At 34.0% G+C, this 26064-nt stretch overlaps 1 protein-coding gene across 1 annotated transcript in view; it reads right to left on the minus strand.

The window, feature by feature from the left end:
* Positions 1-18297, minus strand: part of LOC114341113 (uncharacterized protein DDB_G0271670-like) — a 57983-nt gene extending 39686 nt beyond the window's left edge. Inside the window, exons 1-2 of the mRNA XM_028291895.2 lie at positions 17927-18297; positions 16142-16422 (exon numbers count right to left, since the gene is read on the minus strand). Coding sequence (XP_028147696.1) covers positions 16142-16422; positions 17927-18005 — 360 coding nt within the window. The 5' untranslated portion in view covers positions 18006-18297. The remainder of the gene's footprint in view (positions 1-16141; positions 16423-17926) is intronic.
* Positions 18298-26064: the final 7767 nt, after the last annotated feature.

Below are 26064 nucleotides of genomic sequence, written 5' to 3' on the forward strand. Positions count from 1 at the left end.
AGTTTAAAATTTTTATTCCCTACCATTTACGAGATAATAAAAAATAACAAAGTTATGAAAAACAAGTAAACAAATAATAATTGAATTTAATTATTTCAATTAAGCAAATTCTCATAACGTTGCCCATTGACAATTTGACAATAATTGAGGGCAACATTATGAGTATTTGCTTAATTGAAATAATTCCAATTGTTATTTGATTACTTGTTTTTCATAACTTTGTTATTTTTTATTATCTTGTAAATGGCAGGGAATAAAAATTTGAAATTTTGCAGTTGTGTATAACTTTACACACGCTATCAAAATATCTATCAAAATGACAGTGTTGCCATTTAAGAAAATCAACGATGACGTCATATCTCTAAATTGAGACACCCTGTATACATTATTATTGTATGTCAAAAATGACAATTTGAAATATTAATCGACGGGTCTGAGCATTTTTCAAAAAAGCAATTAGTATTTTAATTATTGAATTTATTCCAAATTACAGATATAACTTTGTTATTTTCTATTATCTTGTAAATGGTAGAGAATAAAAATTTGATATTTTGCAGTTGTGTATAACTTTACACACCCTACCAAAATAGCTATCAAAATGACAATGTTGCCATTTAAGAAAATCAAAGATGACGTCATATCTCTAAGTTGGGACACCCTGTATACATTATTATTGTATATCAAAAAGGACAATTTGAAATACTAATAGACGGGTCTTAGCATTTTTCAAAAAAACAATTAGTACTTGAGATATTGAATTTATTCCAAATTACAGACCCTCTCTGTATATAAAAATTGTATTAATAATAAAAATCGACCTATTTCGGCATTTCCTTAAAATCTAATAACTACTGCCAAATATCGAGATGGACTCTTTTCTTTGGCCCACCCTGTACAGGGTGTTTGGTAAAGAATGGGCCATAGCTTAACCTCAGGTTCCTGAGGTTAAAATAGGCCGATTTAAGCTAACTTACCTTAGTACAAAGTTTATAATAACCGAGATACAGGGTGTCAAAGTTAAACTTTTTTTTATTTATTATTGAATATTGCCTGACAGGTATGAGATAACAGCATGAAATTTGGTAAATATGTGGGGTTTCTTTGGGTCGTTCAGCACTCATTTATTACGTTCAATTTTTTTTATCCCTCACTCTGTATAATTTTGACATTAAAATTTTTATTCTCCTATTAGTTTTATTTAAAAAAGATATACTTCTTTCATCTCCCTAAACTCAACCGTTTTCGAGATAAACGCATTTTAAATCTGCGATACACCATCATTTTTAGCATAATATCATTGTAGTTACACCCGAAAAATAACTTAAAACCATAATAATTGTGCCAGTTCTCAAATTTAAGTCATTGCATCGCAAATTCCATTTGAAGAAATTTGCGATACATTTTTGGATAATTTTATGGTTTGTTATTTTTCTGGTGTAACTACAACGATATTATGCTAAAAATTATGTTGCACCGCAGATTTAAAATGCGTTTATCTCGTAAACGGTTGAGTTTAGGGAGATGAAAGAGGTATACCTTTTTTAAGTAATACTAATAGTGGAATAAAAATTTTAATGTCAAAATTATACGGAGTCACGGATAAAAAAAATTGAACGTATTAAATGAGTGCTGAAAGGCGTATGTGGCGCCCTCTGGGCAACACATAACTTTTGGTTGGGAATTTAGTTTTCTCGTCCCGAAAAACCCCCACATACCAAATTTCGTGTTGATATCTCATGCCTGTCAGGAAATATTCAATAATAAATAAAAAAAAAGTTTAACTTTGACACCCTGTATCTCGGTTATTATAAACTTTGTACTAAGGTAAGTTAGCTTAAATCGGCCTATTTTAACCTCAGGAACCTGAGGTTAAGCTATGGCCCATTCTTTACCAAACACCCTGTATATAAAAGTCCAATTAGGTCGGCACATTGTAACATTACAAACGTCACATCTTTGCTATTTCATTTTTAAATAATTATTTTATTCTATTTTCTTTAATATTTCATTAATAATTTTCTATTTGTTTTACCTGTTTTCTTCGTTAAAAACTCGTTGGCGCCCTCTTTTATTATCCTCTATTTACTATATCTCTTTTCGTTTAAATCATCAACTGAACATACTGAACGTACTCCGTATATCCTTACTCTCTAGATATTTGGAAAGATTAACTTAAAAGATGATGCATATTGTGAATGTGGAGAACTAGGTACACCAGAACATATAGTGTTACATTGTGAAAATACTATAGAAAATGAAGAACATAGAGAAATGAGAAGAAGATTAGAAAGAATTGAAATAAGAGATATATTACAAAATGAAGAATATTTTGGAATATTAAACAATCTAACAGAAATAATATCTAAAAAACAACAAGAAATCTATAATAATAGAAGAAGACAACAAATAATCCAACCCTGATGAAGTTGAGTAAGATAAAGTTAAAATAAATAAAATAAAATATAAATTCAAAAATAGATATTTACAATTATAATAATAATAATTCAATATAAACTAAATAAATAAAAATAATAATTCAATAAATAATTCATTAAATTTAAAAAAAAAGACTACCAACTCTCTTCTGAAAATAGAGTCTGTCTTCATAACTTAGAAGGGAGTTGATGGTACCAAAAATATGTTAACAAATGTATATTGTTTATTTAAATTTGTTAAATGTATTTGTTAAATGTAATTAATAGATTATGGCAAATTAGTTAATAAATTGTAAAAATAGATTTAGTAGTTTAGTAAAAAATGTAAAAATATAAAAAAAATATCTGTAATCCCATCAGGAACAAACGACCTGGATTAGTCACTAGAGGCCAGGTCATATGTATAAACAATAAATAAATAAAAAAAAATAAATAAATAAACTCTCTAGATATCTGTCTTTTAATACGGAACATGCCTGCCACTTCATACGTTGCACTGTCATGACAGTGACACTTCGTCTCTCAATTCTCAAAATGGTGGTGGAAAATTAATTTTGGTATAAAAGCCAATTACAGGGCTGATAATAGCTATCTATTTCCAGACTTTAATAATTCTCTTGGGGTGATTTTTTCATACCTAGCTTTTTATAATAGTTTTTATAGTATTTTTTTCCTATACTTAACCTTCCATGTCTACGAGCACATGGTCAGTTTTAAATACCTATTTCTTTCTAATTTTCATATATGCACGTGTAAATCAAATTTTAACTAGTAGTATCAATCTTAATTCCATTTAATTTATTCTTGTCATCTGCCACTCTTTCCATTATTTCTTAAAAGAATGGCAGACTTGGCACATTTTGGTCTCTACTTCTTGATGTCAAAACTTATACACGTTTTGTGTTCTAGTTTTTGGGGATAAATCAACTTTGCTCCCTTCGGGAGCCTCAAGCCGTCTACATCAGCGGTGATGCTACTCATCAGGCAAAGACGACAGGATGCATCGCAGCTAGACTGCAGCGACCACCACCAGTAAACTAGAGCTGCACTGACCTGAGGCCGTCCATCTAGCCCAGGTCACGAGAAGGCGACAGCTGTACCATTCAACATCAAGAAGTTACCATAGAACCAACACCACAAGCCATGCATAAGTATAATCCAAGAATTGTTAGTTTTTGGCTAGAATTTGAATATATTTGTTAATGCATTTAATAAGTCATATTTTTATTATATCTTTATTGAACAATAAACATGATTAGTTAAAAATACTGTTTTGTTTGCTTCCATTCTAAATTTTCAGAGTTCATATCTAAGATTAGGACAAGACGAACACACACCCTGAGAGCTGAGCTGAGCTAGGGTGAACGATGGCCCCACGTTGGGCGCCAGTGAAACGAAAACGACAATAGACTACCCCAGCTAATTGAAACAATATCCGAAGATAATACTCCAATCATCCAAGATAGCGATAGTATTAGGTGGCAGGCATGTTCCGTATTAAAAGACAGATATCAAGAGAGTAAGGATATACGGGGTACGTTCAGTATGTTCAGTTGATGATTTAAATGAAAAGAGATATAGTAAATATATATATGGACCGTTCACTCTTGTTAGAGTATAGGTCGCTCAAATACTATGAGCTCTTTTTAATCCATTTCACGCGGTGGATTAGTCCGCAGTGTCCTTTAGGTCACCGTTCATAGGTTGTGAGTTTTTTTGCCTTCTCTACTATCTTCTTCCACTCACTCCGGTCCTGAATCTTTTCTCTCCAGTTTGCAATTTCCATCTTTGATATATCGCCTAGCAGTTGATCTTCCCATCTTTTTTTTGGTCTTCCTCTTGGTCTATTTGTTACTGGTCTCCAGTTCACTATCTTCCTGATCAGTTCTTCTACCCCTCTTCTTTGTGTGTGTCCAAACCATCTGAGTCTTTGTGCTTTAATGAATTTTACTATATCTTCTCCTTCAGTTATATTTATTATTTCATGGTTCATGAGCCTTCTATATTCCCCTGTTTCTGTCATCACTGGGCCATGTATTCTTCTCAAAATTTTTCTCTCAATTATTCTTAACCTTTCTTCGTCTTTTTTCGTAAGGCACATTACTTCTGCTCCATAGGCTCCACTGGTCTAATTGCTGCTGTATATATTTTTGATTTTGTTTTTTTGCTCAGGTTTTTGTCCTTGAGTAGTCGGTGGTATTTCCAATATACTCTATTACCTGCTTTAATTCTTTCGTTGATCTCTATACTCCTTCCGTTTTTGCCGTCCACCATCACCCCCAGGTATTTGAAGCAATCTACTCTCTGGAATGTATTTTCACCTATCTTTATTTCTGTTATTCTGTTTAAATTGTCTCTTGTGCTTATAAGGTATTTTGCTTTATTCTGATTGATTATTAATCCTCTCGTCTTTGCTTCTCTTACAAGGGTTAAAAGTGCCTCTTCTAGTCTTTTTTTATCTCGTGCTATCAGTCCTAGGTCATCCGCATATCCTATGATCTGTGTTGAGCTTTGAATAATTGTCTTTTTCAGGCCTGTGTCCCTAATTACTCCTTCTAGAGCGATATTGAATAGTGTCGTTGACAGACTGTCTCCTTGTCTTACCCCAAGTTTTATTTTATGTCGTTTGTATCTCCCTCATTTGTTTTAACTTTTGCTGTTGAGTCTTTCATTGTCATTCTAGTTAGTCTTATTAATTTTGCCGGTATCTCCATTTTTTTCATTTCTTTTAGTAATTGTTGTCTGTATATGCTGTCGAAGGCCTGTTGGAAATCGATGAATAGTATGTGTAATTCTACGTCATGTTCATAGCTTTTTTCAATTGTTTGTGTTAGGACGTGTATTGCATCTATTGTTGATCTTCCTTTTCTAAAGCCCTGTTGGTATGGTCCTATAATTTTTTCTGTGTATTGATTTAGTCGGTTTCTTATAATTGTGGTCAATATCTTATACGTTGTATTTAGTATCATAATTGCTCTGTAGTTGCAGCACTTAGTTGGATCTCCTTTCTTAAAGATTGGTGTGATATGCCCATTTTTCCATTCTATGGGCATGCTTTCGTCCTTCCAAATTGTAACCATTAACTTGTGCATTCGCTTCGTGAGCTCCTCTCCTCCGTTGATGATCAGTTCGTTGTTGATTTCATCTGGCCCTGGCGTTTTGTTTACTTTTAGTTGTTTTAGTACCTCCATGAATTCCTGATAAGTAGGTGCACCTTCCTTTTCATCTCTGTTATCTCTTATATCCTCATCCTTTGAATCTGCCTTGTTGTTGTTGTATAGGTTCGTGAAATGTTTTTCCCAATCTTTTTTGTTTATTTTTGTGAGTTTTTTTGGTGTTGTATTGTTGTTTTATGTATTCGAACAATTTCTTGTTGTCTTTATTATTCGATTCTAATTCTTGCATTTGTTCAATGATCCATGTGTTCTTCTTTCTTCTATAGAGTTTCAATGCTTCTTGTTTTTCTTTTCTATATTGGTCCAATTGTTGCTGTTCGGCACTCTGTAGCCATTTGTTTCTTGCGAGGTGCTTCAATTGACTTTTTTGGTGACATTCGTCATCAAACCATTCTTTCGATTCTTTGTTTTTTTGGAATCCTATTATTTGTTCTGCTGTCTCTATTATGCTGTTCTTAATGTTTTTCCATTCCTCTTCTATTTCTATGTTCTCGTACCTGCCCAGTTTCTGTTCCAGTTGTTCTGTATATTGTTGCTTTTTTTCTTGCGTTTTCAGTTTGCTTTGATTATTTTCATCTTAAGTTTTGCTATCAACAATATGTGATCAGTGTCCGCATTTGCCCCTCTATATGACCTTACGTCTTGTACTATTTGTGTCCACTTTTTCGAAATAAGAATATGATCTATTTGGTTTCCATCCATTCTTCCTGGTATCATCCATGTTATTTTGTGTTCTTTTTTATGTTTATGCCTAGTACTAACTATATATGCGTTTGTTGCTGCTGCTAGGTTGCAGATTTTTCCTCCATTGTCGTTCGTAGTGTCATGAATGGTTTCTTTGCCCGCTACATTACTATTATAGTCCTCCTTTCCGATCTTTGCATTGAAGTCACCCAATATTATTAATATATCATTCCTCGGAATATTTTCACAGGTTTCTTCCAGGATGTCGTAGAATTCTGCTTTATCTTCTTGGCTTGCTTCTTCCGTGGGTGCGTAGCAATTGACTATCGAGATGTTGGCTTGTTTATTTTCTATTCTTATGTAAGATATCCTTCCATTAACTGCTTTGAATTGTATCACTTTTTCCCTCATTTTTTTGTTCACCATAAATGCCGTACCATTGGTTCCCTGTTTGTTTTCTCCCGCATAGTATATGCTAAAGTTTTTCTTCTCAATTTTTCCTTCTTTCTTCCATCGTATTTCTTGTAGGGCTAGGATTTCTAGTTCGTATTTTTTCATTTCAATGGCTATTTCTTGCATCTTACCTACTGCTAGCATGGTTCTAATATTCCAAGATCCCATTCTAATGGATTTCGTTCTTTTCTTCTTATCGAGATTCTTTCTTTCTTTTGTGTGCGTTATTTTATTTTCGTTAACCGTTTGCATTGCCGAGTCTGTTTCCAGTGGTACTATCTTTTGATTTTCATCAGCTAGTTTTTTGGGAATGTTTCTACTTTACCGTCTTTTCTCTACCGTCTGTTCAGTATGTTCAGTTGATGATTTAAATGAAAAGAGATATAGTAAATAGAGGATAATAAAAGAGGGCGCCAACGAGTTTTTAATGAAGAAAACAGATAAAACAAATAGCAGAAAATTATTAATGAAATATTAAAGAAAATAGAATAAGATAATTATTTCAAAATAAAATAGCAAAGATGTGACGTTTGTAACGTTACACACTACTCTCATCCATCAGAAAAATTTTGAACACGAGTGAGAAATTTTTCTTAAAGAAAACAGGAACGTTACAACATATGGGAAACTTATTTATTTTTAGTTTTATGAAAAAAAGTTATTCTTTATAAAAAGTTCTGCATGTTTTAAAACCTGAAATGCAAACATCAAATATAACATTTTTCCAGTCATATAAGGTTTGTCAAAAAATAAGAATTATGGATATCATCAAATCTTACATAAAATTCAATTTTTTGACAAACCGTTTTTATGACTAAAAAATGTAATATCTGATGATTGCATTCTCGATTTTAGATCATTCAGAACTTTTTATAAAGAATAACTTTTTTTTTCATAAAATTAAAAATAAAAAAATTACCCATAGTGTCCAATTAAGTCTGCACCATTTGGAAAACTTTTTTATTTTTAAGTTTATGAAAAAAAATTTATTCCTTATAAAAAGTTCTGAATGGTCTAAAATCGAGAATGTAATCATCAGATATTAAATTTTTCTATTCATATACACAGTTTGTCAAAAATATGAATTTTATGTAATCGTTAACAAAATCCATAACCTATATTTTTGACAAACCTCGTACATGACCAAAAAAAAAAAATTTAATATTTGATAACTGTATTTTCGGGTTCTAGAACATGCAGAACTTTTTATAAAGAATAACTTTTTCATAAAACTAAAAATAAAAAAGGTTTCCCATATCGTTGGCCTAGTATGAAAACCTCGGTATCTTATTTTACAGACAATTTTACAGGAGAGACTTTTAACCCTGCGTTAGTTTGGTGGTTAAATATTACTCAGTTAGTGCGGTGGGGTGTGTAGAACCCAAAAAAAATAATCAAGAGTACAAAGAAAAATTTGAAAAAATCAAATAAGTCGCAGAAATAAGATTTATTTATTTATTTATTTATTAAAACTTACAAACACCACCTAGGTAGTAATTACATGTAAGATAAGCGTAATCTTTACTAAATGCGTTTATTGCATTGATCTAAAACTAACAGTAAATTACAAACATACAAATACATAATATATTTCTGAATATGTCAACAAAGAACACCAAAATATTTCCGGCTGGGGTGTGCCACACCCCGCTGCACTAACGTAGGTTTAACTGAATTTCTGCATACTCGAACGTAAATTATAATGTGAAAAATTTAGGTGTAACGATCTAAATGTGCTCCGAATCAAAAATATGTAAAGATAGTTTTTTATTTTTAGGTTAGAGTATGCACAAATTCAGTTTCAACGTTTGTCTGTAGAATGAGATACGAGGTTTTCATACTAAGCCATCGATATGATGCCTTCTTAATTGGACACACTGTATATTTAAAATACACACCATTTTGATAAACAGGTTATCAAATTATGGTGTTATATATAATTTTCTTCGATTAAAAGTTACACACATTATTTCATTGGAACATTTCTGTCACTTCACTTACATTTCTTCCATTTCATTCATTTTGCTCAGTACTCTACAATATTGTGAATGTTTCTCTTGACATCCATTTTTACATCTTTGTCTCCTAGTACCTTCTTCTTTCTTCTTGTATGTAGGCTTAAAAGCCTGTTTTTTCTTCAATATTAGCCTCCTAAATTGTTTAAATTATCGCACCACCTTTTTCTTGGTCTGCCAATACTTCTTCGTCCATTTGGTGACTTATCTCGTGCTACTCGTATTATCCTATCCTCAGCCATTCTACTAATGTGTTCATTCCACTCCTGTTTCCGTTTTGTCACCCATCCATTTATGTTTTCTACTATACATGCTCTTCTTATGTTTTCGCTTCTCTCCCTATCCAACAGACTTTTCCCTGATATTCGTCGAAGTATTTTGATCTCTGTTGTTTCTAGTAGTCGTCTCGTTTTAAATGTATCAGGTCTTGTCTCCGCCGTGTATGACAATATAGATCTAACTGCTGCTTTATAGATTCTTGCTTTTGTGTCTTGTCTTAGGTATTTGTTCTTCCAGATTGTGTCATTTAGAGATCCCGCAGCTTTACTTGCTTTTAAGCTTTGTTGTCATACTTCTTCAACATCTCCGTAACTAGTTATATCTATTCCCAGATATCTAAGCCTTGCTTGCTGCTTTATTATTTTGTTGTCATACATTTGGTTTTTTCTGCTGATATAATCACATTGTATTTCTTGGCTGTTGTATTGAAGATGTGTGTTAATCTTTGGAGATTGTCTTCTATCTCGGTGATTAATGCAGCGTCGTCTGCATAACATAATATTTCCTAGTACCCATTGTATTAATTGTGTAGTATAATCGTGTAGATTTATTTCCTCTATTTGTTAATCTTGCGTCTATTTTTCCACCTTCTGTCACGATGCTGTTCAGATATTCGTATTTTGATATTTTTTATAATGTCGTTCCATTAAATACATTTAGCCTCCTTAATATTTTGGTTTTCCTTTTGATTAACCATCATCATTCTTGTTTTGTTTATATTCACCCCCATTTTCATTTTTAATATCTAGTCAGTCCACAAATTCACCAGCCTTTGCATTTTATTTTTATTGTTCGTTACCAATACAATACGAGTTGCAAATTCTTGTATCCAATTATTGTAATTACGTTTACTTCTTTAGTTTTGAGGTTCTTTATAATCCTGTCCGCGATCATGGCTGAAAATATCGAAGATCTTCAATTCCTTATAGATCGAGTCACTAGGGAATGCTCCAATAACGGACTTAACATAAATGCAACAAAGACAAAGTTACATGTGGTTAGTAAACAAGACGTCGGCCCTATGCAACTAATTGTCAATGATGAATCAATAACAAAAGTTAACCATTTTAAATACCTAGGATGTTGGATAAACGAGACACTAAATCCGGATGAAGAAATTAAAACTCGTATAGAAATTGCAAGAGGAGCATTTATGAAACTTAATTCTGAGCAACTCTCAGCTGAACTTACAACTAAGAATCAAGTTCCTAAAATGTTATGTGTATCCTGTATTATTATATGGATGTGAAACCTGGATCATGAAGGTTAACATGATGAACAAATTAGAAGCCTTTGAGATGTGGTCGTATCGTAGAATGCTCAGAATATCTTGGGTTCAACGCATTTCAAACAGAGTAGGTCAAGGCGAAGGTGACTTAATGAAGATGATAAAAAAGAGAAAACTTGAATATCTGGGGCATATAATGAGAGGTAGCAGATACAGGATGCTGCAGTTAATACTCAATGGAAAGATCGACGGAAAAAGAGGAATTGGTCGAAAGAAATATTCATGGCTCCGAAACCTTCGTCAATGGACTGGCTTATCAGCAGATCAATTGTTACATGCCGCACAAGATCGAGAACGATATCGGCAAATTGTTATGGAAGCTACCCACGCCTAAAAATTTGGGCACGGTACTTAAAGAAGAAGAAGAAGATAATCCTGTCGATTCATATGACGAACAACAATGGGCTTATAATATCTCCCTGTTTTATTCCTTTGTTTATTTTGAATTCATTAGATCTTTGGCCTCTCAGGTGTACTTTTTTTCTGACTGTATTATATGTACTTTCTATGATTCTGATTAATGTTTTAGGTACTTCTAGTTGTTCCAGACATTCTCAAATTTTATATATTTCTGCTTATCTTCTTGTTTCAATTTTTTATATCACCTTTGTTAATTCTTTAGTATGTACTATATAATCTATCGAACTTTTAGCTTCTTTCTTCTGCTATAAACATGCACTTATCTTCTATTCATTGGTTCCAATAGGTGTTCTCATTCTTTCGCATTCAATCATTGTTATTCCATATAGCCCATTCCTCTATTATGACTTTCCAGGAATTCAAAAATTATAATAAATAGCTCATTGACAAGCTCTGCCGAACAACTCCAACTACTAAACAAGCAGTTTTTGTGTAAAATATTGACTAAAAATGAATATAAAAAGTCTAAATACATAACATAACATATACAGAGTTGCAATAGAACCAGTAGTTACCTATGTAGCTGAGACAATGTGTCTCATAGAAAAAGATAAAGAAAACTTAAGAATATTCGAAAGGAAAATCCTCAGACAGGTTATGGGCCTGATAAGAATGGAAAACGGAGAAATGGGAGGAATGAACCATGAACTAAGACACATAATTAAGGGAGAAGATATAGTTAGATTTAATAAAGCTTAGAGACAGGCACGTAGCCAGAAAATGATCTTGAGGGGGGTCCAAACACAACTCAATATTTTTGTTAGATTAGATGGTAAGGTATTGAAAAAAATATTCAGAATAAATTTAAGATCCATATGCAAAATTTGAATCAACTAATTTAATATTTTAAAAATTGCAATAACAAGTGTTTGCTACTTTTTACTAAGATATAACATCTGTACGACGACAATTTCATCCTAGTAAAATAGGTTGTTTGTAATACCTAATTTCACCATTGTATCTTTAATATCATTTTAGTGTCCCTGATGATGGGACATATCTATATTACTAACGAAATAAAGGATTCCGTAGAAAATAGTACACCTGGTCTTCTATTCAGCTGTCTACCCAATAATTTTTGGTTATCTGATATATCATCATCATCCAGCCTGCTGCATCCAAAGTTGAACATAGGCCTCCCCTAATTTCTTCCAGTTTTGTCGATCTTGGGCTTCCTGTAACCAATTCCCAGCAATCCTTTTGACGTCGTCTGTCCATCGTGTAGGTGGTCTACCTCTACTTCTTCTGTCTGTTCGTGGTCTCCACACTGAAATTCTTTGGATTCACCACCGTTCTTTATTCTGGCTACATGGCCCGCCTAATTCCACTTCAGCTATGCTATTCGCTCTGTAACATCTGTAATGATGATTTGATATCTATATATCTGGCTTTCGACGGTCCAATAAATGGAACAAAGAGCCAATAAACTGAGTCTTTCGTTTCTGGATAAAGTTTTTACTGGCTTCATTGTTGAGAATGAAGGTTCTACACCAGCTGTTGTGACAGATATAGTATATGACTTAACACCCCATGTGGGGTTTCGTCGTTTTCGCTTTCTAAATCCCTTTTACGGGGTGGATCAGTCCCCATGATCATTGTATTTGTTCACTAATATGTTTCCATTTCTTCCGGTCTATTGCCTTCTCTTTCCATTTTGTAATTCCGGCTCTCTTAGGTACTCATCTACTTCAGTTAACCCTTTCGATCTGGATCGACCACATCTCCGTTTTCTTCCTGGTTGCCATAATACCATAGCTTTTGATACTGATTCTCGTACTTGTCTCCATATATGACCCAGCCATTTGGTTCTTTGTACTTTTATTTTCTTTACTATATCTTCTCCATTTAATTCTTCTAAAATGTCTTTATTCGTTCTCCTTCTAACCTTCTATACTCTTGTTCTTCGATTCTGACCTGATCCAGTATTGTCCTTATTATCTTTCGTTCATTTATCCTTTTGTGACAGGTATAGTTGCCAAAATTGTAAGGAATTTGTAAATGATTTTTAAATTGGATATAAGTTGATCCGTACACTGAATAAAAACAGAAATAATCCTAGTAAAAAATAATAATAATTACGTTCACTTTTTTAAAAATATTAATAATAACTTTTGGGAGGGGTCCGGACCCCATGGACCCCTTCCTTGGCTACGTGCCTGCTTAGAGACTGAGATTACTGGAACACATAGAGAGAAGGAAAAATGACCTGCAGATTAAGAAGATCACCAGATGGAAGCCATAAACTGAAAGACCCAGAGAGAGATTTGAGAACCAGGTCATGACAGGTATCAAAATCCTGAAAGTGAGAAACTGGAGGGAATTAATCACACATCGAAATGAGTGGAAGAAAATTGTAACGAAAGCCAAGTCATACAACAATCTTTGACAACACACAAGAAGAATGCGGAGTGATTCACTGCAATAAGCGAATCAGAGAACTCTAAGTAAGAGCGGCAAACATTCCATCCGGAATGAAAGGCCTAGATAGATATTTATTCATTTAAATAGGTTACCCTAATATACAATCAATGTAGAGAATAGATATTACAAATAATTTACAAAATCGAATATAACTAAGCAACATCAAATGAAATTGAAACAAACTTTAAATACATTTTACAACATATACTACCATACAATACCCACCCATAAAATTAACATAATAAAGTATTAATCACTTGTTTCTAATATACAGCTTAAGTTTGGTTTTAAAAGATTTTAGTGACATCGTATTTTTTAATTCACCCGGTAGAGCGTTAAACTCATTAAAACCCCTGAATACTAATGAATTCATCGTCATTCTATAATTTGTTTTTGCTATGTAAATATTCCCCATATTTCTTGTAGAATAATCATGCACATTTTTATTGTACACTATAAACTGCTTAAAGTAATCTGGAGCTACATTATTAAGTATTTTATAAACCAAAATCATTGTATAATAATACAGTTTCTCTTCAATTGTAAACCAATTTAAAACCTGTAGCATATATGATACAGGTGTAAGTCGATTTGTTTTCAATATAATTCTCATGCCACGATTTTGTAGTTGATTGAGTTTATTTAAATTAAACATATACAATATAGTTGCGCAGTACTCAAAATGTGGCTGAATAATTGAATTAAAAACTGTAATTTTAGCTTGAGTCGATATATTTTGTGATATTCGGCTAAAAAATATAGTTTTTTGGTTATTTTACGGACAATATAATCAAAATGATGATCAAAATTCAAACAACTATCAATTTGAAACCCCAAATATTTAACACATCTTACAATACCAATCTTTTCATTTTTTACTTGTAGCAGAATGTTATCGGTATTTAATTGGCTATATTTGTGTTTTGTTGTAAACAACAAAACAAAACTAACATTGACAGACTTTAGTTTTGAAAATATTTAATTTTAATTTATTTGATGCCAAGTATTTAGCCATTTTTTCTAATGTATTATTCATTTTTTGAATCGCTACTTCAAGGTTAGTATCACTACAAGCTACAAAAGTATCATCTGCAAAAAGATTAATAAATTCACTTTCTACATATAGGTCTATGTCATTTAGATACAATATAAGGATATATCTTCCTATCACTAAGATAATCACTTAGCCATTTGTGTACTTTACCTATAAACCCATAATTTTGTAGTTTTGTCAGGAGTATTTGGCGATCAATGGTTTCAAAGGCTCTTTTACAATCAAGAAAAACACCTACTACGTATCGGTTTTTATCAATATCGTTTTTAAGTTTACAGAGAGTCAATTGTAAAGCTGACTCACATGAATGTTTCTGTCGAAAACCGGACTGATTATTTATTAAAATTGAATTTTTTCCCACGTGTTCTAGTAGTTGGTCATAAACTGCTATCTCTAATATTTTTTCAATTGGGGGTAATGTGTTAATGGGGCTAAATTCACTAGCTTTATTTGTATTCAAAATCTTCTGAATAGGAACAATTGTACTCACTTTCAAAAGTGTAGGAATTTTACCTGTCATTAGAGAAGTGTTTATAAAATTCAGTATAACGTGACCAATTGATTCAAAAATTTCCCTCACCATCCTTGAATTTAATATTTCATGTATGGAGAACTTGTTGTCCATACTATAAACTATTTTACGTAAGTCTAACATTGACAGTGGTTTAAATTCACTCAAATTTAAATATAAATTATTATTGGTATTGGTCCAGGAATTTATTGAATCAATATTTTCGACAATATTAAATTTGTTATACTCCTGACAAAATATTTGTTAAAATTTTCTGCAATCTCCAAACGTTCTATTAATACATTATGCTCCGCATCTATATCAAAACATATACAGCTAGGAATATCAAAGTTTTTATCATTAATTAAATTTTTTAATGTTTTCCACATTTTGTTTGGATCATTTTTAAACCTATCAATTTTCTCCAGATAATACTTATCTTTTTTAGCTTTTAATAAATTAATGACATGGTTTCTATGAGTTTTAAACAATGACCATTTATTTTGTTTCTCATTTTCCCGGCAATTTTTGAACTCCTTATATGTTTTATCACGAATTCTAATTTGATTAAACACCTCATTATCAAACCATGGTATATTTGATTTATATTTACACGACTGAATAGGCGCAGTATTATTAATTTCTTTTTCGCAATTACAGTAAAACCTGCCATATCCGGATCAATGTGACGACAGACCGATCCGGATATGAAAAAATCCGGATATCAAGACCACTACTTCTTTTATAGTCTCTGAAACGTTTTCTCCTTCATACATTCCAGTAATCAACGCCGTCAATAACTTTCGTCGATAGACACAGACACGTTTTATAGATTCTTTCTATAATACATTATTTCGCCATCTTTTAGTTCTTCTTTTAATGCGTTGTCCAACAGCAGGACTACCTTTCTCGGTAGATTTCGGTAGATCTGGACGGCGCAGAACCGTCCGGATATCGGGAGGTCCGGATATGACAGGTTGTACTGTAGTTATAATTTCATGAAAGATAGTGTCAATATTTGTTGTATTTAAGTTCCAATTAACCATCATTAAGTTAGTTTTAATAGTGTTTAAATTGTTTTCATTTATATTTCTATATTTTTTTATGATACTGTTAGTAGGCATGTTTTTGATAGGCAGCGAATGTGTTAAACAATGAAAGTAAAAAATAAAATCAGATTCTATCGTCTAGAGTAGATTTAATTTCTTTAAACTGAGTTTTAATTGATTAAAGAACGTGGGGCCAAAATGATCCCTTCCGGCTTTCTAGGTAGGTATGCTAAGCCCGACTTTCTAGTGTTAAGATAATACACAATACATTGTTTAATATTATTTGGATTAGCAAAATAGTTTTAAAAACCAAACTATGTTGTCCTCTAATAACATCCTAAAAACAGTTTACTTACCTTGAAAAGTGGAGGTGGAGGTAGATTAGTCTGAGTCTTTTTGGGGGGAATAGTTTTACTTTTGACTTTCTTCTTTAAATTATTTGAAGAGTAGCTATGGGATCTTCCTGGACACACCTTATGTGACAAAATGTCCCTTGGATTAAAGACCAGTCTACACTCTTTACACTTTACATAAATTCTTTGCTCCACTTTGGGAATCAAGCCATACATCATCACTTTTTGCCTTGGGAGCAACTGAACACTTGAAACACTCTTGTCATCATTTCTTAGTTCATCATCTATAAATTTGAAAAATTTGCTGTATATTCTACCATAAATTACTAAGACTTTTGCAAGAAAACTGCTAAACATACATGAAAACTGCAAAACATACATGCAGTTGATTCATTGAATGATTCACTTAAATTTTGATGTATATGGTATCCAATTTCAATCAATGGTGGATCTAGAAATTTTCTTGGGAGGGGTGACTTTTAATGAAACAGCAGTGCTAGATCTATGCAATGTGGGAATCCCCCAACAAGGTCCAAAATTAAGGAAAAAATATGTTGAAACAAATAAGTATTAGCTGGAATGAAATTTAAACCATAGACAGACAAATTTATAACTAAGTTATTTGTTTTTTTATGTAGGTTGGGTTTATATTTTTATGTCTTTTGGTTTGTGTTTCATTGGAAGTACCTCCTCCCTAAGGTAAGTTCCTCTCCAAGGCAAATGTCTAGATTGGCCACTGTGTAATAAAATAAGACCACAATGATCAACATGAAATCTAAACAAAAATCAAGTGAAAATAAACAAGAGAAAAAGCTATTTAAATTCAGCTAGTGTTGAGATTTAGTCAAGTATTATATGTATAAAACATATATAAATATTATATATAAAATATATAATTTAGTTTCCTATATACTTAGTACTATTTTTAAAATGATGGTGATGATGGGACAATAAGTACACTTTTTAAATGAAAAACAAAAATATTTTATGTACACTTAAAAAACTTACCTAATGAGTTTTCTTTATTGACATATATTTAAGACAAATTTAACCCATTGTTATTAATTTTGCTAGAAATACTGGTAAATTATTGAAAATGCTTCTTTTATCAAAAATCATTTGTTAGTAATTTTATGCTAAAAATATGAGAATAACTGCAACTATCAATAATTTACTTTAATGTTAACTTCTTCCATCATCCTTAACAACATAGGATAGAGACTTCTACAGAAAATGCAAAATATGTACATATATATTTAATATTATGAATGATGATGAATGAAAATAGTAATTAGAATAATCTAGGGGGCATTTGACTATTTTTTAGAACAAGAAGGGAACATGTTAATGTCCATCTGTTGTGTAAACTATGATCAAAACAAAAAAAGTACTCAAAAATATATTTATAAATTGAAGAAAAAATGACTTTGAGGTTGCATATTGGTGAATAAATTAAATAAATAAAACATTAAAGATTGCTTCTAAATACTTTTATTGCATCTGACTTGCATTCCCTAAAATGTTATTGCTTTCATCAGAAAAACAAAGAGCTAAAGAATTAATAGAAACTGGAGGATACTAATAGGCAAATAGTCAAAAACTATGTCTTCTAAGTACTTCATTTTTTTCATCGTAAAGTAATAATTGGCCTTTAAGACTAGTTTTAGTTGTACAGATAATGAAAAATTGTTTATTTTTAAAAAATGATGAGAAAACATAAGTCTTATCAAGTTATTTTTAAAAACATTCCAAAATTTACATCAATCGCTTAAAATCAACACATCGTACCTGCTTCTAGATCCATAAGGTCTTTAATTTTTCCCCAACATTTTATATCTTCGGGGAAACTTTCAAATAAGTCTTCCATGTTCTTGCTGCTAAGACAAAATATATATTAAAATAATTAAGACTAAAGGGATAGACGAAATACACTAGAGGAGCTCTGTTGCCTAATAAAACTACACCGTTGCCACTGGAATCATAATATTTTTAACATACTTGACACTGAACTTGATTAAATTTTGTAAAAAACACGATATTTTAATACGATCAACAATGAGACATTCAATAAACAAACATTTTCCAACCCTCAGATGTTAACAATGTGAATTTGGGTTAAAAGCAGTTAAAAGTAAAAAGTCGACAACAGTACTTCTGTACTCAATCGGCAACGGTGGAATCAGGTGGAATTAATAATTCTGGCTGTCTTTGAGTTTACGCTAAGCTCGGTAGATGGCAACTATGCTAAATCCAATAAATAAGATGAAGGTTTGATTGGTTATGAATATTTTGAGTCAATAAGTGATAATTGATATGTTTCTAATAGTTTTAGCTATAATTTAACGATATCGTACTACATCGTTAGAAATATTGTTTATATATTCTTTAATAAAGCGCACATTAACGATGTTTAAATATTGGTGTATAACTGGTCACATACTTTAGTACATCTTAGAATAGGAGAGAAAACACTCCATTAACACGTTAACTGCCATAAAAAATCGGTCCCTCGGGCTATGAGACTCACACTAACGAGACAACAAAGAATTTCATTATTTGAATGGAATTTTATAAATGAATCTTGGTGAAAACATTAGTAAATTGTTCTCTACCTCTAACTTTTCAAAAAAAAAAAAAATCATTTTGTTGATATATTTTTTATTCATTACATCTTTGTGGGACCTAGATGACCATGTGAATGGATATCTAATTTACTTCTCAACAGCTTAAACTACCCTACACTTTTGGCTCTTTGTAACTATAGGTATCCTACGTATATCTTAGCTTTTAATTATTAGAATTTTCCTATGTATGTCAAATCCCATATCGAAAAAAACTTGTTTAAGCTGTTCACTATAAAGAAATCCAGAATCTTGAACGACAAGCAGGTAACTATGATAAAACGAGGCATATATGCAGTAGTGGTTGCTGTAGATAATTTTTTTCTTCTTATGGTCCAATGGTCCCGATTACTTATGGAAACAATTTAACTGGCTATTGTTGTACAGGAGATCGCGAATCTGAACATTTCTTTAGTGATTGGTATAATATTGTTTAGAGTTCATAAAAGAACATGTTTCCTCTTACTGAATTGAACGTTATTTTTTCGAGTCTGGATCCGACTACAATTTTTCTGCCCAGTATCGGGCTACCCGGGCTACATCTACACCCTTTGTATTTGCGAGCCATAGATCATCGAGGGTGCACTGTGATGGGCAAAATCTGCATACTCTCAGGTGCTCCACATTCTATATTTCCCCACTTTCACAAAGTGTGTCGTTATCAGTGGCGTAGCATGGGTGACACCCGGGGCGGTAATCGGTGGTGTCACCCCAAATCCTAATATTAATGATTGTTAAAATTAACGAAAATCCTATAAACGTATGTTTTGAATAATGAAAAAATGAAGAATTATCGTTAATGAAATTGCAGTAAATAGTAGGTATACAGTGATGAGCGCGCTAATAACCGGCAAAAATAACGCAAAAGATGGAAAATGCATATGTTGTGAGATAAAAAAGAAATGGAACTAGTAGAGTTGGGATATTTAGCGATAAAAACCTGTAAATTTACATTCTATTTATTATTTTCCACCTTTAGACGTATCGGACAAGTTTGGCCACTGCCACTCTGACAGTGACAATTTTAGTTGACATGCTCCTCTGATACGTCTAAAGGTGAAAAACAATAAATAGGTATAATGTAAGTTAATAGGTTTTTATGGCTAAATTTCCCACCTTTGATAGTTTCATTTCTTTTTATTTCACAAGTTAATATGTTTTCCATCTTTTGCGTTATTTTGCCGGTTATTAGCGTGCTGATCACGTATAACGTATAACAGTTTATTAATTTTTTGTTTTACATTATGTGAATGAATTAAAATCTTTTTTTAGCTTTAACATCTTCTAATATTTATGTTTTGTGTTGCTTTATGTTCGGTAATTAATAAACCGTGGATATTTAGCCTTGTTTGCGTATCTCGAATAAAGTACGTGCCTCCTAGTGGCGGGATACGGGCAACAATACATTGGCTTATAGGGCAGTCCTTACAGTAGGGATCCTGGCCTATACAGAAAAATGCAGGCGGGTGTGGGGTAATACTGCACTTTGGTTGCATTGGTGGTGTATTGGCTAAACGTGCAGGGCAGGGTATGGTGCTGATAGAAAAGGCATTCAGGCATCAAATATCCAAACAAAATCTTTTCAGGCCATAATAATGAAAAGACCTTCTCCAATGATATAAAAAACTTATACTGAAATGATGGCGTCTCCTGAGGTAAAATGTGCCGTAAGTAAAATGAGCCTCCGTTCGGATTTCCGGGTGAGGACTATCTCAGGGGGAACACCATTTCAGGTTAGAAAAATCAGGATAGGGTCGTGGAATCTTGGCAGTCTTACAGGTAAGAGTCTGGAGTTAGTGGATGCGCTCAAACGAAGAAGAGTTCAAATTGCTTGTATTCAAGAGACTAGGTGGAAAGGACAAAGGGCGAAAGGACTAGGTGAAGGATACAAATTGTGGTATGTAGTAACACTAGAAATGGAGTTGGTATAATTGCTGATAGTGAAATGAAAGATAACGTAGTAGAAGTTGTAAGAACGAGTGATAGAATGATGTCAGTGAAATTTGTAATTGATAAAGAGGTATTGAATGTTGTGTGTGTATGCTCCCCAAACAGGTCTGGGTGAGAATGAAAGAAGAGCTTTCTATGATCAATTAGAAGACGTACTGAGTGATATTCCATCAAAGGAGAAAGTTATAATAGGAGGTGATTTCAATGCACATGTGGGCCAAACCAAGACAGGATATGAAACAATACATGGGGGATTAGGTTTTGGAACTAGAAATGAAGCTGGAGATGACATGCTTGAATTAGCAACAGAATTGGATATGGCGATTGTTGACACATTCTTTAAAAAGAGAGAAACTCAACTTATTACCTACAAAAGTGGACAACATCAATCCCAAATAGACTACTTCATGATAAGGAAAGAAGACATACGTAAATGCCAGGACTGCAAGGTAATAGTTAGTGAGACAGTAAGCCAACAACATAAGATGCTTGTTCTAGACATCGAAGTAAAAAGCGAAACTAAACAAACATATCGGAGAGGACCACAAAAAATCAAGTGGTGGCTGCTGAAAGATGAGAAAGAAGGTCTATTCAGGAGAAGAATAGTAGAAAAAATATGTTGGAACATGAAAGGAAGCCCTAATACAATTTGGAGAAAAATGGCCAGTAGTATTAGAGATACTGCTATTGAAATACTTGAGAAAACGTCAGGAAAAAAGTTTGAGGATAAAGAGACTTGGTGGTGGTCAAACGAAGTACAAGGAAAAGTAAAAGAGAAGAGAAAATTATATAAAAAGTGGCAAGAAACCAGATCCGACACAGATCTTCAAAACTATATGGTGGCGAAAAAGGAAGCGAAAGTAGCAGTAGCAAAAGCCAAAGCAGAACCGTATTCAAACCTATACGAGTAACTTGATACCAGGGAAGGCGAAACGAAGATATATAAAATATCCAAACAGAGAGCAAAGAAAGCAAAAGATTTTTATCAGATTAGATGTATCCGAGACGAAAATAATAAAATACTAGAAAAAAGACTAAGTTTTCACTCTAATGGCATATAACATATCCCACCAGAATGAAAACAATGGGAACCTTCTCTGGTTACACCTCCGAGGCTTCTACAATTTGCAAGCCATACGGATGCTGAGACTAAGGAAGATGAGGGAATTCTACAATTTACAATTCACGTCACATCTGCTCAGCGCGGTAAAGTTCCAACGAGACTGGTTCCCTTATACTCCACACAGAGTAAATGTAAATCAAAAATGAATAACCATTTTCAATTTCGTTGCAAAACGAAAATACAGCCGAACCATATTCCAGTCCAATCAGAGAGTGCTGCAAGCACCTCTACCGGTTTCGAAACTTATTAGTCTCTCATCAGGAGGCACATATGCTGCTCTCCCTGATCCAACCAAAACAAACCCCAGCGTGCAGTCCCGAATTGCAACGAACGAAATGGCATAGATGCCCTAGCGGCAACTGCTAGCAAAAGACTAAGTTTTCACTCTAATGGCATATAACATATCCCACCAGAATGAAAACAATGGGAACCTTCTCTGGTTACACCTCCGAGGCTTCTACAATTTGCAAGCCATACGGATGCTGAGACTAAGGAAGATGAGGGAATTCTACAATTTACAATTCACGTCACATCTGCTCAGCGCGGTAAAGTTCCAACGAGACTGGTTCCCTTCATACTCCACACAGAGTAAATGTAAATCAAAAATGAATAACCATTTTCAATTTCGTTGCAAAACGAAAATACAGCCGAACCATATTCCAGTCCAATCAGAGAGTGCTGCAAGCACCTCTACCGGTTTCGAAACTTATTAGTCTCTCATCAGGAGGCACATATGCTGCTCTCCCTGATCCAACCAAAACAAACCCCAGCGTGCAGTCCCGAATTGCAACGAACGAAATGGCATAGATGCCCTAGCGGCAACTGCTAGCAAAAGACTAAGTTTTCACTCTAATGGCATATAACATATCCCACCAGAATGAAAACAATGGGAACCTTCTCTGGTTACACCTCCGAGGCTTCTACAATTTGCAAGCCATACGGATGCTGAGACTAAGGAAGATGAGGGAATTCTACAATTTACAATTCACGTCACATCTGCTCAGCGCGGTAAAGTTCCAACGAGACTGGTTCCCTAATACTCCACACAGAGTAAATGTAAATCAAAAATGAATAACCATTTTCAATTTCGTTGCAAAACGAAAATACAGCCGAACCATATTCCAGTCCAATCAGAGAGTGCTGCAAGCACCTCTACCGGTTTCGAAACTTATTAGTCTCTCATCAGGAGGCACATATGCTGCTCTCCCTGATCCAACCAAAACAAACCCCAGCGTGCAGTCCCGAATTGCAACGAACGAAATGGCATAGATGCCCTAGCGGCAACTGCTAGCAAAAGACTAAGTTTTCACTCTAATGGCATATAACATATCCCACCAGAATGAAAACAATGGGAACCTTCTCTGGTTACACCTCCGAGGCTTCTACAATTTGCAAGCCATACGGATGCTGAGACTAAGGAAGATGAGGGAATTCTACAATTTACAATTCACGTCACATCTGCTCAGCGCGGTAAAGTTCCAACGAGACTGGTTCCCTTACCAGTCTCGTTGGAACTTTACCGCGCTGAGCAGATGTGACGTGAATTGTAAATTGTAGAATTCCCTCATCTTCCTTAGTCTCAGCATCCGTATGGCTTGCAAATTGTAGAAGCCTCGGAGGTGTAACCAGAGAAGGTTCCCATTGTTTTCATTCTGGTGGGATATGTTATATGCCATTAGAGTGAAAACTTAGTCTTTTGCTAGCAGTTGCCGCTAGGGCATCTATGCCATTTCGTTCGTTGCAATTCGGGACTGCACGCTGGGGTTTGTTTTGGTTGGATCAGGGAGAGCAGCATATGTGCCTCCTGATGAGAGACTAATAAGTTTCGAAACCGGTAGAGGTGCTTGCAGCACTCTCTGATTGGACTGGAATATGGTTCGGCTGTATTTTCGTTTTGCAACGAAATTGAAAATGGTTATTCATTTTTGATTTACATTTACTCTGTGTGGAGTATGTAGGGAACCAGTCTCGTTGGAACTTTACCGCGCTGAGCAGATGTGACGTGAATTGTAAATTGTAGAATTCCCTCATCTTCCTTAGTCTCAGCATCCGTATGGCTTGCAAATTGTAGAAGCCTCGGAGGTGTAACCAGAGAAGGTTCCCATTGTTTTCATTCTGGTGGGATATGTTATATGCCATTAGAGTGAAAACTTAGTCTTTTGCTAGCAGTTGCCGCTAGGGCATCTATGCCATTTCGTTCGTTGCAATTCGGGACTGCACGCTGGGGTTTGTTTTGGTTGGATCAGGGAGAGCAGCATATGTGCCTCCTGATGAGAGACTAATAAGTTTCGAAACCGGTAGAGGTGCTTGCAGCACTCTCTGATTGGACTGGAATATGGTTCGGCTGTATTTTCGTTTTGCAACGAAATTGAAAATGGTTATTCATTTTTAATAAAATACTAGTTCACGAAAGGGATGTCAAAAAGAGATAGAGAAAGTACTTTGACAGCTTATTAAATGAAGAATTTGACAGACAGCCTGTAGAGTCAACGGAGACAGTAGCAGCAATGGTCACCAAAATAACCAATGAGGAAGTGGCTCAAGCACTTCAAAAAATAAAGAAAGGAAAAGCGGTAGGACTAGATGATATTTCTGGGGAAGTATGGAGAGCATTGGGAGAGACAGGAACAAGGTGGCTAGCAGGTCTATTTAATAAAATTATGGAAGTTGGACAAATGCCAGACGAATGGAGAAGTAGTATACTGGTACCTGTTTACAAAAACAAGGGAGATATACAACAATGTACAAACTACAGGGCTATAAAACTGCTTAGCCACACCATGAATATATGGGAAAGAGTAATTGATAGACGGATACGTGAAGTGACCGAAATATCCGAGAATCAATTTGGCTTTATGCAGGGTAGATCAACAACAGATGCAATTTTCATTATAAGGCAGTTGATGGAAAAATACAGGAGTAAAGAAACAAACGCTCATATGGTATTCATTGATCTTGAGAAAGCATATGATAGAGTTCCTCGAGAGATCCTGTGGTGGGCACTCAATAAGAAAGGAGTCCCTGGTGAATATGTAAAGATTGTGTGGGATATGTATGAGGGAGTAACGACTAGTGTTAGGACAGGTGTGGGAGAGACTGATAAATTTCAGGTGAAAGTAGGATTGCACCAAGGCTCGGTGCTTAGTCCGTATTTATTCACATTAGTTTTGGACCAGATAACAGCGAAACTACAGGGTAACATTAATATTCCATGGTGCTTAATGTATGCTGATGATGTCGTGTTAGTAGGAAATAGTGAAAGAGACTTAGAACAAAAACTGGAACAGTGGAAACAAACTCTTGACGAAAAAGGTTTAAAACTTAGTAGAACAAAAACAGAGTATTTGGAATGTTCATTTAAAGATGGAGCTACTACAAATAAAATGGTATTTTTGGATGGTGAAATGATTGTGAAAAGCAATAGTTTTAAGTACCTAGGATCGGTATTACAGAGTAATGGAGAAATTAATAGATGGAGATGCATGCAGTAGAATTATTGCTGGATGGATGAAGTGGAAAGAAGCGAGTGGTGTGTTGTGTGACAGAAAAATTCCAATGAAACTGAAGGGAAAATTCTATAAAACAGCCATAAGACCGGCTATGACGTACGGAACTGAATGTTGGGCAGTGAAAAAGAAAGAGGAACAACGAATGCATGTGGCGGAAATGAGAATGCTTAGATGGATGAGTGGAGTGACAAAGAAGGATCAAATTAGAAATGAGTAGGTATATTAGGGGAAGTCTAGGTATCGCACCAATTGATGCCAAAATGAGAGAGCATAGGTTAATATGGTTTGGTCATGTTCAACGTCGAGACGTTAATCACCCAATACGAAGAATAGCTGAAGTGCAGATTCCTGGAAGGAGTAGGAGAGGAAGACCAAAGAAGACCTGGGGGAGATGATAAGGCAGGATATGTTGGTAAAGGGGATTAACATTGATATGACCCAAGATAGAATTGTGTGGAGAAATGCAATTAGGGAAGCCGAACCCGCATAGGGATAAGGCAAAGAGAATGATGATGAATGATTTAGCCTTGTTTACATCCCTGTTGCTCGCAAGTAATTCTTGATCAATTATTGCTTACTAAAACTTCTTTCACATGAAGCAACCGATACACAAATGATCATAAATAATTTTAATGCGACCATTAAGTTTAGGAGGGATTAATTCCATGAAATCCCATTCCACAGTAAATTTTAAAAAGTCTACAGCTAACCGTTTAGTGGCTG

The sequence above is a fragment of the Diabrotica virgifera genome, chromosome 10, assembly GCF_917563875.1.
Source record: "Diabrotica virgifera virgifera chromosome 10, PGI_DIABVI_V3a".
In the NCBI taxonomy this organism is placed as follows: Eukaryota; Metazoa; Arthropoda; class Insecta; order Coleoptera; family Chrysomelidae; genus Diabrotica; species Diabrotica virgifera.